Below are 17,906 nucleotides of genomic sequence, written 5' to 3' on the forward strand. Positions count from 1 at the left end.
TCTGACTTTCGTTTTCTGCTGAGACATGGAAGACGCAACGTCTGCATCTTCCGATGGTTTATCTTGCTGAACATACAATAAAGCTTTCTAGTTTAGAGGAACAGCAGTGTATTGGACTCTGAGTTCTGCAAGCTCACACACACAAGCAGCACTCACTGTGCCGCTCTGCTACAAGTCCAGGAAATGTGGAGCTTCAGGTTTTCTGTTTTTGTTTTTGCTCCTGTCAGTCTTGGGTTGATCAAAAACATTAGGAAGAACTTCCTGACAGTAAGAGCTGTTCGACCGTGGAATTTGCTGCCAAGGAGTGTGGTGGAGTCTCCTACTTTGGAGGTCTTTAAGCAGAGGCTTGATAACCATATGTCAGGAGTGCTCTGATGGTGTTTCCTGCTTGGCAGGGGGTTGGACTCGATGGCCCTTGTGGTCTCTTCCAACTCTATTCTTCCTAATGTTTAGGTGGAATCTTCTTTCTTGTAGTTTGGATCCATTGCTCTGTGTCCGCTTCTCTGGAGCAGCAGAAAACAAACTTTCTCCCTCCTCTATGTGACATCCTTTGATATATTTGAACATGGCTATCATATCACCCCTTAGCCTCCTCTTCTCCAGGCTAAACATGCCCAGCTCCCTTAGCCGTTCCTCATAAGGCATCGTTTCCAGGCCTTGGACCATTTTGGTTGCCCTCCTCTGGACACGTTCCAGTTTGTCAGTGTCCTTCTTGAATTGTGGTGCCCAGAACTGGACACAGTACTCCAGGTGTGGTCTGACCAGAGCAGAATACAGTGATAATAATAATAATAATAATAATAATAATAATAATAATAATAATAATAAATTTTATTTATATCCCGCCCTCCCCAGCTGAGCCGGGCTCAGGGCGGCTAACAACAATCAAATAAACAATCAAGTAATAACACATTCTAAAAATATTTCATTATAAAATTAGTTAAAATCAAATTGATGGCAACCGATTAAACAAAAGTCTGTGCAGGTTGCCAGAGGAGGGAGTCAGGCTGCGCCCTGACCGAAGGCCTGGCGGAACAACTCTGTCTTGCAGGCCCTGCGGAAAGATGTCAAGTCCCGCAGGGCCCTAGTCTCTTGTGACAGAGCATTCCACCAGGTTGGAGCTGCAGCCGAGAAGGCCCTGGCTCTAGTTGAGGCCAGCCTAACCTCTCTGAGGCCTGGGACCTTGAGGGTGTTATTATTTGTAGACCGTAGGTTTCTCTGTGGGGCATACCAGGAGAGGCGGTCCCGTAGGTACGAGGGTCCTAGGCCGTATAGGGCTTTAAAGGTTAAAAGCAGCACCTTAAACCTGATCCTGTACTCCACTGGGAGCCAGTGCAGCTGGTATAGCACCGGATGAATGTGATCCCGCAGCGAAGACCCCGTAAGGAGTCTCGCTGCGGCATTCTGCACCCGCTGGAGTTTCTGGGTCAGTCTCAAGGGCAGCCCCACGTAGAGCGAGTTACAATAATCCAGTCTGGAGGTGACCGTCGCATGGATCACAGTGGCTAGGTCAGGGCGAGAGAGATAAGGGGCCAACTGCTTAGCTTGGCGGAGATGGAAAAATGCCGCCTTTGTTATAGCTGTAATCTGCGCCTCCATAGAGAGGGAGGTATCGAAGATTACACCCAAACTCTTAACGGACGGTGCTGGCACTAATTGCACCCCCGCAAGAGATGGGAGTTGCCCCCTCGATCCCATATCGTCCCGCCCCAGCCAGAGGACCTCTGTCTTCGAAGGATTTAACTTCAACTGGCTCCCACGTAACCATCCAGCCACAGCTTCCAGACATCTGGTCAGTGTGTCTGGGGCCGAGTTAGGATGGCCATCCATCAACAGATAGAGTTGGGTGTCATCAGCATACTGATGGCAGCCCAGCCCAAAACTCCGGACAAGCTGGGCGAGGGGGCGCATAAAGATGTTAAAAAGCATCGGGGAGAGAATCGCACCGTGAGGCACTCCACACACCAAGGAGTGACGCGATGACAATTCCCCCCCAAGCGCCACCCTCTGTCCCCGATCAGAGAGAAACGAGCGCAGCCATTGAAGGACTGTGCCCTGGATCCCCACGTCGGCAAGGCGGTGGTCCAGGAGTTCGTAATCGACCATGTCAAAGGCTGCTGACAGATCTAGAAGAATCAGCAGCCCCGACCCGCCTCGATCCAGCTGCCTGCGGAGATCATCTGTTAGGGCGACCAGAGCCGTCTCGGTCCCATGACCAGCACGGAAGCCGGACTTTGGAATGGATCCAAAGCAGATGTTTCATCCAGAAACCTACCAAGCTGTTCAGCAACCGCTCTCTCAATCACCTTACCCAGGAATGGAAGATTCGAGACCGGGCGGTAATTGGATAGATCTAAGGGATCTAATGATGTTTTCTTTAAGAGCGGACGCACCACCGCCTCCTTCAGTTCCCCTGGGAATATCCCGGTGCCAAGGGACAAATTGATGATATCCCCCAGGGGGGCCCGCACCTCGTCTGGACACGCTCTAATCAGCCATGACGGGCACGGGTCAAGAGGACAGGTGGTGGGCTTTCCAGCTTGGAGGAATCTGTCCACATCGGCTGGAGATATCCGGTCAAAGTGGTCCAATACTGGACCCGAGGACAGTCGAGGGGCCTCCAGTTCCTTTATTGTATCCAAATTGGCAGGGAGGTCATGGCGGAGCAACAGGACCTTCTCCGCAAAAAAGCTCGCAAATGCCTCACAGCTGTGTGTCAGATTGTTATTTAAATTTGGCTGTCCTTCAAGGGACGTTAAAGACCGAATTATACTAAATAATTGCGCCGGGCGAGAGCTAGCGGATGCAATGGAGGCCGAGAAGTAAGACTTCTTAGCGGCCTTCACTGCCATCTCATAGGTTTTCATAAAAACCCTATAAGATGTTCTTGAGGCTCCGTCACGGGCACCCCGCCATACTCGCTCTAGCCGTCTGAGGTCCCGCTTCATTTTCCGAAGCTCCTCGGTAAACCAGGGAGCCCGGTTTCTGCGGGGTCGCAGAGGGCGCTTAGGTGCGATCTCATCGATGGCTGCCAGGAGCTGGATATTCCAGCCCTCGACAAGCTCAGTCAATGAGTCGCCAGGGGGAGCAAGGTCCCGCAAGGCTTGACGGAATCTATCGGGGTCCATCAGCCTCCGCGGGCGAGCCCAAATCGGCTCGCCACCTAAACAGGGTGGGGGTGGAAAGTCAATCCTGGCTTTCAGAGCGTAGTGATCAGACCATGGCACCTTCATCAAAGGAGACATGATCACATCTATACCGGCGCCAAAGATCAAATCCAGCGTGTGGCCTGCTTGATGTGTGGGGCCCGAAACAAACTGGGAGAGCCCTAGTGTCGCCATGGAAGACACCAGGTCCAGAGCCTGTGAGGAGGGAGTGGCATCAGCGTGGAAGTTGAAGTCTCCCAATACCAATAGGTTAGGGAACTCCAAGGCCCAGCCGGCCACCGCCTCCAGCAGGCCTGACAGGGTGGCTGCTGGTGCGCTAGGTGGCCGGTACACCAGCCAGACAGCCAAGCTCTCCTCGGAGCCCCACACTAGGCCAACACATTCAATGCCGGGGATCGATGGCGATGGTAGAGCCCTGAAAGAACAATCTTCCCGGATTAATACTGCCACCCCTCCCCCCCGGCCCACAGTCCGTGACTGGTGGAGGACGGAGAAACCCGGGGGCGCCATCTCTCGTAAGGTAACAGTTACCCCTTTGCGCACCCAGGTCTCCGTCACACAAGCCGGGTCGACCCCCTGCGAGGTAAAGAAATCTCGCAGGGTAGCGGTTTTGTTGCCTATAGACCTGGCATTGCACAACACCAGTGAAGGAGGTGAGTAATCCTTGCTCACCCTACCCTCGTCCCTCGGGATGGGGCGCAGATTGGAAGGGGTACGAGCATATCCGTATCTCGATCCCCTTCGCCTATTATTACTTCCCTTGATCTAGATGCTATACTCCTATTGATGCAGCCCAGAATTGCATTGGCTTTTTTATTTATTTATTTTTTTTTATAAAATTTTTATTGGTTTTACAACGTTTTTAAGAAAAACAAACAAACACTGAAAAAAAAAGACAAACATACACGTATAATTTCAAACATATTTTCATAAACCTCTTTTCTTGGACTTCCCCATACCCCCCCTCTCTGCATCCCAATGTCCATAGTTCAACTAGCAACTCCCAATTGTTACTTTCCAATCTCTGTCATCTTAGTCCTCTTTTATAATCTAACCTTATATCCCTGTACCCTTTTACTTCTGGAAACCACAACATTTTAGCATTCATTAAGTTTATAGTAGTCCTTAAGGTAGCTTTTAAATTTTTTCCACTCCTCTTCCACCGTCTCTTTTCGTTGGTCACGGATTCTGCCTGTCATCTCGGCCAATGTCATATAGTCCATCACTTTCATCTGCCATTCTTCCACAGTGGGTAATTCTTGTGTCTTCCAATACTTTGCGATGAGTATTCTTGCTGCTGTTGTGGCATACATAAAAAAAGTTCTATCTTTCTTTGTCACCAATTGGCCGACAATGCCCAAGAGAAAGGCCTCTGGTTTTTTAGGAAAGGTACATTTAAGTACCTTTTTCATTTCATTGTAGATCACTTCCCAGAAGGCCTTAATCTTCGGGCATGTCCACCAAAGGTGATAAAAGGTACCTTCAGTCTCTTTACACTTCCAACATTTATTATCAGGCAAATGATAGATTTTTGCCAGCTTGACTGGGGTCATGTACCACCTGTATACCATTTTCATAATGTTTTCCTTTAAGGCATTGCATGCCGTGAATTTAATACCGGTGTTCCATAACCATTCCCAGTCAGCTGACATAATGTTATGTCCAACATCCTGAGCCCACTTAATCATAGCCGATTTAACTGTTTCATCCTGTGTGTTCCATTTCAACAGCAAGTTGTACATTCTAGATAAATTCTTAGTATTGGGTTCTAACAGTTCGGTTTCTAATTTTGATTTTTCCACCTGGAAACCGATTTTCCTGTCCTGTTTAAAAAATTCCATTATTTGACGATATTGGAACCAATTTTCTACTTTATGCTTCAATTTCTCCTGACTTTGTAGTTTGAACTTATCTCCATCCTGTTCTAAAATTTCCCAATACTTCGGCCATCCGACCTCCATATTGAGTTTCTTCACTGCTTTAGCCTCCACTGGTGAGACCCATCTAGGGGTTTTGTTTTCCAGTAGATCTTTATATCTTATCCAAACATTAAACAATGCTTTTCTAACAATGTGATTTTTAAAGGCACTGTTAACTTTATCATACCAAAGATATGCATGCCAACCAAAAGCGTTATTAAAACCTTCCAGATCCAAGATGTCCGTGTTCTCGAGGAGCATCCATTCTTTCAGCCAGCAAAAAGCTGCTGCCTCATAATACAATTTTAGGTCCGGTAGGGCAAAACCCCCTCTTTCTTTAGCATCTGTCAATATCTTAAATTTAATTCGGGGCTTTTTGCCCTGCCAGACAAATTTCGAAATGTCTTTGTGCCACCTCTTAAAACATTCCATCTTGTCAAGGATCTGCAAGGTCTGAAACAAAAATAACATTCTAGGCAATACATTCATTTTGATTACTGCAATTCGGCCTAACATTGACAATTTCAAATTTGACCATATTTCTAGATCTTTTTTAATTTCTGACCAACATTTTTCATAGTTGTCCTTATACAAATTCACATTCTTAGATGTTAAGTAAACCCCTAGATATTTCACCTTCTTTACCACAGTCAAACCTGTTTCCTCATGAAATTTCTCCTTTTCCATATCTGTTAAGTTTTTCCCTAAAACTTTGGTTTTTTGCTTGTTCAACTTAAATCCAGCTACCTGGCCAAACTGTTGTATTATTTCTAAGACCTTTTTCGTACTAGTGTTTGGCTCTTGCAAAGTCAATACTAGGTCATCTGCAAACGCTCTCAACTTATAATGTTTAGCTCCGACCTGCACACCTTTGACCTGCTGGTCATTTCTTATCATATTCAGCAACACCTCCAGAACTGAAATAAAAAGTAATGGGGAAATCGGGCACCCCTGTCGTGTTCCTTTTTCTATCTTAAGTTCCTCAGTCACAACATTGTTTACAATCAGTTTAGTTTTTTGTTCAGAATATATTGCAGCCATACCATTCTCAAAACCCTGGCCTACCCCCATCCCATGAAGATTCTTCCTCATAAAACTCCAAGAAATATTGTCAAAGGCTTTCTCCGCGTCTACAAAAATCAATACTGCTTTAGTGTTTATATTCACCTCTAGCTTTTCCAGAATGTCTATTACATTCCTTACATTGTCTGCCAGGTGTCTTTTAGGGAGAAAACCTGCTTGGTCCTTATGAATCTTCTCCATCAAGACTCTTTTAAATCTTTTTGCCAAAATGTCTGCAAAAATTTTGTAATCCACATTAAGGAGTGATATTGGGCGGTAGTTCTTGAGTTGGGTCTTTTCAGTCTCTGACTTTGGTATGAGTGAAATATATGCCTCTTTCCACGATTCAGGTGCCCTTTTTCCCTCAAGGATCTCATTACAAACTTCTCTTAGTGGTTGAGTCAACCATTCCTTCAGCGATTTGTAGTATCTGGAAGTCAGTCCATCTGGTCCCGGAGATTTGCCCAGTTGCATATTCTGAATGGCAGCCTCTATCTCTTGTTCTGAGATTCTCTGGTTCAAGTCCATCTTACTTTGATGAGAGATGTTTTGTAATCCATATTTTCCAAGGAATTTGTCTATATCTTCTTCATTTTGCGGGCCTTGAGTGTAGAGTTTTTTAAAATAACTTAAAAAGCAATTTCTAATTTCATTAGGTTTAGATATATTCTTTCCATCCACCTCTAGGCTTGTAACTGTATTTAGTTTCTGCCTTTTCTTCAGTTGCCATGCCAAAAGTTTGCTACATTTATTTGCTGATTCAAAAGTCTTTTGTTTCATTTGCTTTATCTTCCATTCAATCTCTTGGTTCATCAATTCCATATATTGTGTTTGATATAACTTGATCTCTCTTAAAATGTCCTGAGATTTTGGTTTTGTTCTTAATTTTCTCTCTCCTTCCTTTATCATTTCCAGAATCCTCTCTTTTTTCTCATTTTGTTTTTTCCTCTTTATTGAATTTTGTTGAATCAAGAATCCTCTCATAACCGCTTTACTTGCGTCCCAGATCACTCTTTTCTCCACGTCGGTCCTCAAATTTATTTCAAAATAGTCTTTTAGGGTCTTTTGGGCCTTCGTGAGAATCTCCTTATCTCGAAAGAGGGTGTCATTCATTTTCCATCTAAATTGACCAGTTATTGTGAGTTTCATCTCCATCTTCACGGCGTTATGGTCGGAGCAAGTTTTTGGGCAGATTTCCACTTTCTTGATCTTTGGAGCCATTCCACTAGTAACCCAGATTTGATCGATTCTGGTCCAGGTCATCATTGCTTGGGAGAAGAAAGTTCCCTCTCTCTCCAGAGGGTTCCTTGTTCTCCATATGTCTATCAAGTCCATATTTTCTGTCATTTCGAAAAAAGTCTTAGGGAGTCTCCCTTCCTTGCTAACTGTTAGTCTTTGTGCCTTATCCATATTAGTGGAGACCACGCCATTCATGTCTCCCATGATTATCATATTGTAATCCAGATAGTCAATGAGGGTTTCATGGAGTCTCTTAAAGAAGTCAGATTTGCCTTCATTTGGTGCATAAATTCCAACCACTAAAAGTTTTTCTCCTTGTATTTGTATCTCCACTGCCAAATATCTCCCTTGTTCGTCCTTGAATATCATTTTTGGAGCCCATTTCTCCTTCACATATATTACAACTCCTCTCTTCTTAACTTTGTCTGATGAAATAAATTCTTGTCCTAGCCTTTTATTTATAAGTAATCTCCTGTGGGCTCTAGTTATGTGAGTTTCTTGTAGGCATATCAAGTCCAGTTGTTCTCTATTCAATATATGAAATACTTGTCTTCTCTTCAAAGGCCCATTGAGCCCATTACAATTCCAACTAAGGAATTGCAGAGCCATCTTGCTATTTTTCTAAGGCCCCTCCAACAGCTCCCAGTTGTTGCTCTTCTTCTGATGGTGGTGGTTTTTGTCCAATCGAGAGATTCAGGATATCCAGTGCTCTCCTCTGTTCTGCAAGTACGTCCACAGTCCCCTTCTGTAGGTCCTCCTGGTATCTTGCCAAAAATTTGTCTTTATCTTGAATTGTCCTTATTTTCACCTTGTTTGCCTTGTAGTCAAATGACAGTCCTTGTGGGAATTCCCACCTGAAGCGGATAGAATTTTTCTTTAGTAAAAGAGCTAAGTCCTTGTAGAAGTTTCTTAAGTCCAGAATGTATTTTGGGATGTCTTTGAAGATCTGTACAGCTAAATTTCCGATTTGCAAGGCCTTTTCAAAGTGTAGTCCTAGTATTTTGTCTCTTTCCTCCTTGGATCTAAGTGTGATCAAACAGTCTCTCGGGGTCTTTCTGTGTTGCTTTTTGCCCAATCTAAAGGCAGTCGTAATTTTGAATTCGTCTTCCTCAAGGTCCCAGCAATCCACAAACTCCCGTGTCAAGTATTCCGCAAGGTTGTCTCTTTCATTCTCCGGAATCAGTCTTATTTTTAAGTTTCTCTCTTTCCTCTGTAGCTCCCACAAGGCCAAGGTTGCATCATGCTCATGGACCTTCTTGGCAATCGGCTCTAATTTCTCCTGTGTCTCTCCCGCAGTGGCTTTGGCATCTTCCGCAATTTGGCGCGTAGTGGCATTTTCCTCCACCAATTTATTTATAGATTCTGTATTCTGGTTTAATCTTGCTGAAATTTCTGTTAATTTTAGTGTATTCTCTGAAGTCTGTTTTGTCAAAGACTCCAGAGTTTGGTTTATCTTGAGCAGGGCATCTGTCACAGCTTCCATAGAGACGGCTGCTCCTTTGTCTTGTCCTGTTGTTCCTGCTGATCCGGCTGTTGCGCCTGAGATTGAGCCTCTTTTCTTTACCTGTTGCTGCTGCAGCTGTTGTTGTTGTTGCTTGGTCTTGGCTCTTGTGACTATCTCTTCTTGTGCGCCACTCATGTCAAGGTCAATTCCCACGGGATTTATTCTCCCTTGGAAAATTCCACTGTCTTAGGCCGTGCCGGACTTCACTTTGTCCTCTAGAGGGAGCAAATCAAAATGGCCATAGTGCAAAAATTCCAAGTACGAAAACAAAGGAGACTGTCCAAAATGTAAAAAAGGAGATTAACACAGTCAAAGTCAATGTTGCTAAGAACTTGTAACTTCAAATTGCCACAGTTGCCCAATTTATACTATTTCTTCTTGTATTATACAGTAGCCAGGCACTGTGGAAACTTTGTATCAAAGTGTCACTTCACAGGGAAAAGTCAGTTCAGTGTGCTAAGAAGGCAGACCGTTTCATGCTTTCAAATGGGTGAGACAGCAGAGGTTTTTTACTTCCAATAGATCATGCAGTTATTAATCAAATTCACCTCCCCTCTGCCCTGCTAGCTAGAGGGGAGATCAAAGGTCTAAATGTCCGGTTTAGCTGATCAAAGAGCAGGTTTAAACGGATGCAGGTTTAGAGCTCCGTTGCTTTCACTTTCATGCAGTCGGGGGGAGGCAGACTTCCTTTGTTTAAATCTCCCCCGTTTTTAGCCCAATTTTTAAAGTTTAAAGGGTCCCGATTATTTTTCAGCTCTTACTCACGGGGATTCAGTCCAAATTTTCTTTTCAGGAAGGAATCGGCGCTCTCCGCTTTTGGCGACGCGGCTTCACTTCGCAGGCTGGGTAGCGACTCTCAGCACCGCGCTCACTCCCGATGTCGATCCGTAGCCTTTAAAAAGGCTCTTTCACGGTACCGGGGGGCGCAAAGGTGCCCACCGAGTCTCCTTGTTCTCAGGCTTCAGCGCCTGGGATTTTAGGGGTCCCCCGCTTGCCGTAGCGGGTAAGACCCGAACTTGCGAAGCAGTCCTTCTCCGGAGCTCGGAGCTAGGACCGCCATTAAGCGCTGGCACCGACCGGAAGTCCCCATTGCATTGGCTTTTTTAGCTGCCGCGTCGCACTGTTGGCTCATGTCAAGTTTGTGGTCAACCAAGACTCCTAGATCCTTTTCACATGTACTGCTCTCAAGCCAGGTGTCACCCATCTTGTATTTGTGCCTCTCATTTTTTTTTTGCCCAAGTGCAATACTTTACATTTCTCCCTGTTAAAATTCATCTTGTTTGTTTTGGCCCAGTTCTCTAATCTGTCAAGGTCGTTTTGAAGTGTGATCCTGTCCTCTAGGGTGTTAGCCACCCCTCCCAGTTTGGTGTCATCTTCAAATTTGATCAGGATGCCCTTGAGTCCATCATCCAAGTCGTTGATAAAGATGTTGAATAAGACCGGGCCCAAGACAGAACCCTGTGGCACCCCACTAGTCACTCTTCTCCAGGATGAAGAGGAACCATTGATAAGCACTCTTTGGGTTCGGTCAGTCAGCCAGTTACAAATCCAAGCCAGTTACAAATCCAAATAATAATATTTTTTATTTATACCCTGCCCATTTGGCTGGGTTGCCCAAGCCACTCTGGGCGGATTCCAACACATATATAAACATGAAACATAAATAATAGTCTGATCCCATATAAATAGAACATTAACTTTAAAGTGAACTTCTCCTAGTAGCCAAAATTGTGGAAACCTTTTGTGAAAAGTGTATTTCTGAGGTTTGATGGCTCATAACACCACTTTTGTGTGGAGTAATACCATAAAATTATATATCAATGAAGGATAATGAATGTAATGAAAGAACTTTTATGAAGGAGTATTTATTAGAACAGCAGTCCTAACCATTGGCAACCTTTAGCTTTAATTAAGGCCTTACAATGCCTTCCCATGATATGAACCAAGTTTTTAGTACTGCAGCTGTAATAAAGTGAAGCCAAGATTAAATTATTGCCTCTGTTAATTGGACTTTATTGCTGGGTTGCTTCTGACTAACAAGTTTCTTTAGTCGGCTCCATAGATTTCTGATTGGGTTAAAGTTTGGGCTATTCCCAGGCCGTTCCGGCAGTGAAATATCTTTATCTTGAAAGCACCTTTTGCACACAGCAGCAACACGACATGGAGCGGAATCCTGTTGAAATAGAAAATAGAATATATATATGTGTGTGTGTGTGTGTGTGTGTGTGATGTTTCCAAGGGGTTGCTCGAGAGCAAGCAGGCAAATATCTCCCTGCTTAGCTGTGAAGCCTTGCTTTTGCTGCCAAAATAAACCTTATCCATCCGGAGCGCCACTCTCCCGTGGCTGGCTCAGTCGTTGGCAGAATCCGTGAGTGGGCGGTTCCTAAACTTTCCCCAGCAAAGCAGCTTCTTGACTCCCAGTCTGCACCTCCCCTCTCTGCGCGGATGCTTTCTGCGCAAGGAGGGTGTGGGTAACAGAGGACCCCTCTCCTCCCCACTGTGCCCAGGCAAGTTGTCCTGGCACTGTCTTGCCTCTTCCGACTCCTGCAGCGCCGCTCCACTGGAGGCGTGTGTATTCTGCTCTGTTGAAGAGGAGCTGCTTCCCACGATCCCTGGAGGCTCTCTGTAATGCATTCGGCTTTTCCTCTTTCCCTCCTGAACCGAGGGCAGTTCCCTGACAACGTGCTTCAGCATCTGGGAAAAGATCACCTGAGGAACGCTTCAGTTTGCGCGCAAGTCTTTCATTTATGCATTTTAGGGCATTTACATCCCCATTAATGATGTAAATTTTGCCCACACCTTTTGCTGCCATACAACCCCAGATCAACACAATATCTGAGTGTTTCATGGTCGGTGTAATGCAAGTGGATGTAAATCTTATCTGATTCTTCTCCTCGTGTATGTTATGCCATCACTACCAAGCAATGAGATTTGGGTCTCATCGCTCCAAATAACACTGTTCCATTGTTCAGCTGTCCAGTTAACATGGGTTTAATCTTTTCAACCTTTGCTTGTGAGATGACAATGGCTTATTCCTTAGAATTATGACATTTTGACCAGTCCTTGCACTCAACTTCACATTAAATTGCGCCATGTCATCTTGTATACACCCAGATGATTTTCTTCTGTCATGTAGGGACAGTCTCTCCACTCGTCCATCGTCACTTGCCTTTGTGCACCTTTCCCTGCCTTTACTGGTCTGATTTTATAGTGACTAAGTCTCCTGATACCTCTTCAAAAATATATAATGGCCAGTCTGGTTAAGTTTTTCCTAATCTTTCACCAGTTTCTTCATAACTGTAGCATTGTTCATTAAACAGTACAATTTTACATCGCTTTCTGGATGACCAGTCAACTCTTTGTGCCATTTCTATAATTTTATTATGTTTTACAAGAACACAAAAAAAACCAACCACAAAAAGACACAGAGTCAACCTAAGCAAGTTGTGCTTCCTTTTTCTGGTTATTTGGCTATAACATTAGATAGAACATGGGTAAATGAACAATTTCTGTTGATACATAATTGTATGATATTACTCCAAAAGAAGCAGTGTTATGAGCCATCAAACCTCTGAAATACACTTTTCTGCAAAAGTCTTCCACAATTTTGGCCACTACTCTATAGCAAACAAAGCAGCAGTCAACAACTCCACAAAATCTGATAATAAATATGTTGGTTATTGACAAACAACAAAGGTAAGAAACACACACTGAACTCCCTTAATTTCTTCTCCATTTGTTCTTGAGGCTCTAATCCCTTTTTGTCTCCATTGCAGATTATGATGAAATCAAGAACAAAGGTGACCACGATAAAATCCCCAGAGAGGAAAAGCCACGTGAAAATTTGGAGTGTGCAGAAAGCTGCAGTCAGCGCTCCCATTCCACTTCCCATCAACAAAATATCCTTGGAAAGAAACTCTATCAGTGTGTGGAATGTGGAAAGAGCTTCAGTTCGAGCTCGGATCTCACTAAGCATCAGAGAATTCATACAGGGGAGAAACCCTATCAGTGCATGGAATGTGGAAAGAGCTTCATTCAGGGCTCCTCTCTCACTAGGCATCAGAGAATTCATACAGGGGAGAAACCCTATCAGTGCGTGGAATGTGGAAAGAGCTTCAGTAGGAGCACCGATCTCACTTCCCATCAGAGAATTCATACAGGGGAGAAACCATATCAGTTTGCGGAATGTGGAAAGAGCTTCAGTCAGAGCTCCAAACTCACTTCCCATCAAAGAATTCATACTGGGGAGAAACCCTATCAGTGTGTGGAATGTGGAAAGAGCTTCACTTATAGCTCCAAACTCACTTCGCATCAAAGAATTCATACAGGGGAGAAACCCTATCAGTGTGTGGAATGTGGAAAGAGCTTCAGTCAGAGCTCCTCTCTCACTTCCCATCAAAGAATTCATACTGGGGAGAAACCCTATCAGTGTGTGGAATGTGGAAATAGCTTCAGTACAAGCTCCTCTCTCACTTCCCATCAAAGAATTCATACAGGGGAGAAACCCTATCAGTGTGTGGAATGTGGAAAGAGCTTCAGGAAGAGCTCCTCTCTCACTTCCCATCAAAGAATTCATACTGGGGAGAAACCCTATCAGTGTGTGGAATGTGGAAAGAGCTTCACTGAAAGCTCCACTCTCACTTCGCATCAAAGAATTCATACTGAGGAGAAACCCTATCAGTGTGTGGAATGTGGAAAGAGCTTCACTGAAAGCTCCTCTCTCACTTCCCATCAAAGAATTCATACAGGGGAGAAACCCTATCAGTGTGTGGAATGTGGAAAGAGCTTCAGTAAGAGCTCCTATCTCACTTCGCATCAAAGAATTCATACTGGGGAGAAACCCTATCAGTGTGTGGAATGTGGAAAGAGCTTCACTGAAAGCTCCTCTCTCACTTCGCATCAAAGAATTCATACAGGGGAGAAACCCTATCAGTGTGTGGAATGTGGAAAGAGCTTCACTCATAGCTCCCACCTCACTTCCCATCAAAGAATTCATACAGGGGAGAAACCCTATCAGTGTGTGGAATGTGGAAAGAGCTTCAGTCAGAGCTCCAATCTCACTTTGCATCAAAGAATTCATACAGGGGAGAAACCCTATCAGTGTGTGGAATGTGGAAAGAGCTTCAGGAAGAAGGACCAACTCACTTCCCATCAAAGAATTCATACTGGGGAGAAACCCTATCAGTGTGTGGAATGTGGAAAGAGCTTCACTGATAGCTCCTCTCTCACTTCCCATAGAAGAATTCATACAGGGGAGAAACCCTATCAGTGTGTGGAATGTGGAAAGAGCTTCAGTCACAGCCACAATCTCACTTCCCATCAAAGAATTCATACAGGGGAGAAACCCTATCAGTGTGTGGAATGTGGAAAGAGCTTCAGTCAGAGCGCTGATCTCACTTCCCATCAAAGAATTCATACAGGGGAGAAACCCTATCAGTGTGTGGAATGTGGAAAGGGCTTCAGTCACAGCTACAGTCTCACTTTCCATCAGAGAATTCATACAGGGGAGAAACCCTATCAGTGTGTGGAATGTGGAAAGAGCTTCAGTACGAACTCGGATCTCACTAAGCATCAGAGAATTCATTCAGGGGAGAAACCCTATCAGTGTGTGGAATGTGGAAAGAGCTTCAGTACGAACTCGGATCTCACTAAGCATCAGAGAATTCATTCAGGGGAGAAACCCTATCAGTGTGTGGAATGTGGAAAGAGCTTCAGTCAGAGCTTCTCTCTCACTTCGCATCAAAGAATTCATACTGGGGAGAAGCCCTATCAGTGTGTGGAATGTGGAAAGAGCTTCACTGAAAGCTCCAATCTCACTTCCCATCAAATAATTCATACAGGGGAGAAAACATATTAGTGTGTGGAATGTGGAAAGAGCTTCTGGAGGAGCTCCAATCTCACTTTCCATCAAAGAATCTATACAAAGGTCGGAAAAACCATTAAACATCTTTAGGAACCAGACAAATCTCCACCTTTGGCTGATTAACATCGGTTTTGTGTTTTTATCTTGTGTTTTTATGTTGTAACATTCCTGAGACCTGTGGGTGTAGGGACTAGGCACCAACTCTTAAAGCCCATGAGGTCTTTGTCCCCCAATAAAATATTTGAGGGGGCCACGCCCCAGGGTTTTCCCCCCCAAACACAACCTTTTATTCTTCCACAACTTGCCGTACAATTTCTCTTTGAATTTTCCCTCAATAAATAAATAAATAAATAAATAATGTACAAAGGTCACAAGAAAATCAAAATACAAGAAAATACAAAAGTGGACAGGTCCCATATTTGCAGGCCAAACGCAAAAGTTGCTTTGAAGCAGGGTTTCCCAAACTTTGGCTCCCAGCAGCTCCTGGACTACAGTTTCCGTTATCCCTTCCCATTAGTCCTGCTAGCTTGGGATGATGGGAGTTGTAGTCCAAAAACAGCTGGAGACCCATGTCACAAAACTGAAGTTTATCGGCACTTGAACCTCTAAGGAGCTTCTAGGTGTTTTCTGCACCACCTAGAGTACCCACAGAATTGTGGCTTCTACTGGCAACACACATAGGAGAACAAATGAAAGACAAACACAATGGACAGGAAAAAACCTGGAAAGGCTGATACCAATTGGACACAGGTAGGGGAGATGGAATGCTAGAAGTGTTCTCTGGGGCAAGGGGAGCTGCTGGAAATTGAACTACGGGCTCAAAATATTACTTTTTTAAAAAAAATCACTGCCATTATAGGCATTGCCATTCAAATGATGTGCATGTATCATGTGATTGATTGTGCAAGGAGGGCCTTACCTGGGCCCCCACCAATATTTTATTCAAGTCAGCATCACGGCTTGAGAAGTTCAGGATGTCTGAATGCAGGGGTCAGGACACCCATGGAGACAAGTTATGTGAAACATAGTCAGAAAGTAGAATGCGCTGAGTTCAAAAATGCTGAGATTTTTCAGTCAGCTCTGGGTAGGCTGTTGTATCTGTCCCAGTGGAGCAGACCGGACATTGCTTTTGCTACCAATCTGCTCAGCAGGGAAGCTACAAACCCGAGTGTGAGTGCCTGGAATGGTATCAAGAGGGTGTTGCGTTATCTGCAGGATACCAAGGATTTCTGTCTCAAACTGTCAGCTAAGGGTGATGGCTAGCTGATGTGCTGGACAGATAGCAATTAGGCGAATCTGGCTAACAGGAAGTCCGTATCTGGGATGGTGGTAAGGTTTGGGGACTCTTTGGTTGGGTGGAAGTCCCGGTGTGCTGGTCCCGGGGGTTAATCAAGAGGCAAGGTCCAGCCCATGGTTGATGAAGCAATATGAAGGCGGTCCATAAAAGTTGAAGCTGTGTGCAGGGCAGGGTTCAGGCAGGGACTGACAACTACCAACGTTGCTCCCGCAACTTGGGACTCGGACTGGGGCTGGCTGGCTTTTATATGTCCCAAGGCATAGGGCGGCCCTGATCCTCAGGTGACTCGCTTCTCCTGGCCTGGAGGAGAGCACTCCTCCTGCAGGAACTTAGTTCCCTCCACCTCTCTGCCCTGAGCCTCTGCAGCTCAGGAAGGCTGGAGGGTTACCGGACCCAGAGGCAACCCCAGCTTCCTCTGATGGGGCTGAGAGTGGAGCACCTGCAGGCAATGGGTCCTCCATCACCTCAGGAGCCAGAGCAGACTCAGCTGGTGCCTGCACCTGAGGATCCAGCACAGGTGAGGACCCTTCAGGCTCATGCCCCAACCCTGGCTCAGCTGGTTCTGGAGGCGGGGAATCCTGTGTAGGTTGGGATTCCTTAGGTTCAGCATCTGCATCCCAGGCTCATTGCGCTTTCCTTTACTAAAGCTGAATTCAGTGCGCTGTCTGAGCTTTGCAGGGAATTGGAATTCTATGTTTGTTTGGTTCAAGAAATCTGCAGGTATTGTTCTTTGCCCATCACGGTGTGGGAGGACAATCAACCCTGTCTGAAGTTGGCAGAGTCTGGGCAGTTTAAGGCCAGAACCAAACACCTAGACATCCGTTTCCAGAATGTGTGTCAGAGTATCCAGTTAGGCTTGGTGAGATTGCAGTACTGTCCAAGCCAGAAGAACCTGGCAGATGGGGTCATGAAACCTTTGAGCTTTCAGCATCATGGGGAGTTCTGTAAAGGTCTGTGTTTGGGGTAAGTGGTGAAACTTACGAGCCCCCAGCAGTGCAGGACGAGAGGGGGTGTGATGGGGAATCAGAGCTTATAGGCTTAACAGCTCGGGAACCCATCGTCCTGCCTGTTCTGGGGAGGAGCTGTCTCCAACTTCTGGAGAAGCTGTTTCTTTGTTCTGTCTGACTTTCGCTTTTGCTGCCAAGCAAGGAAGCAAGATGACTGCTGTCTCGGATGGTTTGTTTATTTTTACTGTTTTGCTGTAAATAAAGCTGCTAGTTTAGAACAACAGCATGTGGACTCTTTATCTTCTGCAAGCTTACACACCAAGCGGCTAGCGCTGTGCACACTCTGCTACAAGTCCAGAAAGCTCAATGGAACACAGGGAAGTGTGCCAGATTCCACAACACTTTGCACCTCCAAGGAGTCTTCACCCAACTGGTGGATCAGACCCTTCTTGATGTAAATATGGTGAACCAGTTCCATCTTCCACAAAGGTTTGCCTTAGCCTTTGTACTGGAACAGCTAGTGACCACATCTGTGCAGATCATCCTGGCATTTGGACTCTGCCCAAACTTCTCACAGGAAAAACTTTCCACTGCTTCAAACACAGCAGTGCCACCTGCTGGTTGCAGTGATGGTTGGGATGACATGGCAGCCAACTCCCCTTGCTCCTCCTGCTTTGGAGATTTCACCCCCTGAACAGGAAACACCCCCCTCGTGCACTCTTCTTCCAAAAGCCTCCCTTTTGTGGAGCTTTCGGTTTCAGGAACACATCCCTGCATGGTCCGGGATACTGTTTCAGCTTTCCCCGGGGTGTAACCTTTGGCAGTCTGCTCAGCAGCCCCCGCCATCTTGAAGTGTCCGTCATGTGATGCAGCTTTAATTCCTAGTATACCAGTCACAGAAAATTGCT

General features: G+C 45.3%; 1 protein-coding gene across 5 annotated transcripts in view; it reads left to right on the forward strand.

The window, feature by feature from the left end:
* LOC310705056 (uncharacterized protein) overlaps positions 1-15,101 on the forward strand; it is a 69,912-nt gene extending 54,811 nt beyond the window's left edge. For all 5 annotated transcript variants that reach the window (XM_083499382.1, XM_083499384.1, XM_083499385.1 and 2 more), the window contains one exon: positions 12,668-15,101. In XM_083499382.1, coding sequence (XP_083355508.1) covers positions 12,668-14,748 — 2,081 coding nt within the window. In that variant the 3' untranslated portion in view covers positions 14,749-15,101. The remainder of the gene's footprint in view (positions 1-12,667) is intronic.
* Positions 15,102-17,906: the final 2,805 nt, after the last annotated feature.

This window comes from Podarcis liolepis (assembly GCF_965112155.1).
Source record: "Podarcis liolepis genome assembly, chromosome: 4".
Lineage (NCBI taxonomy): Eukaryota > Metazoa > Chordata > Lepidosauria > Squamata > Lacertidae > Podarcis > Podarcis liolepis.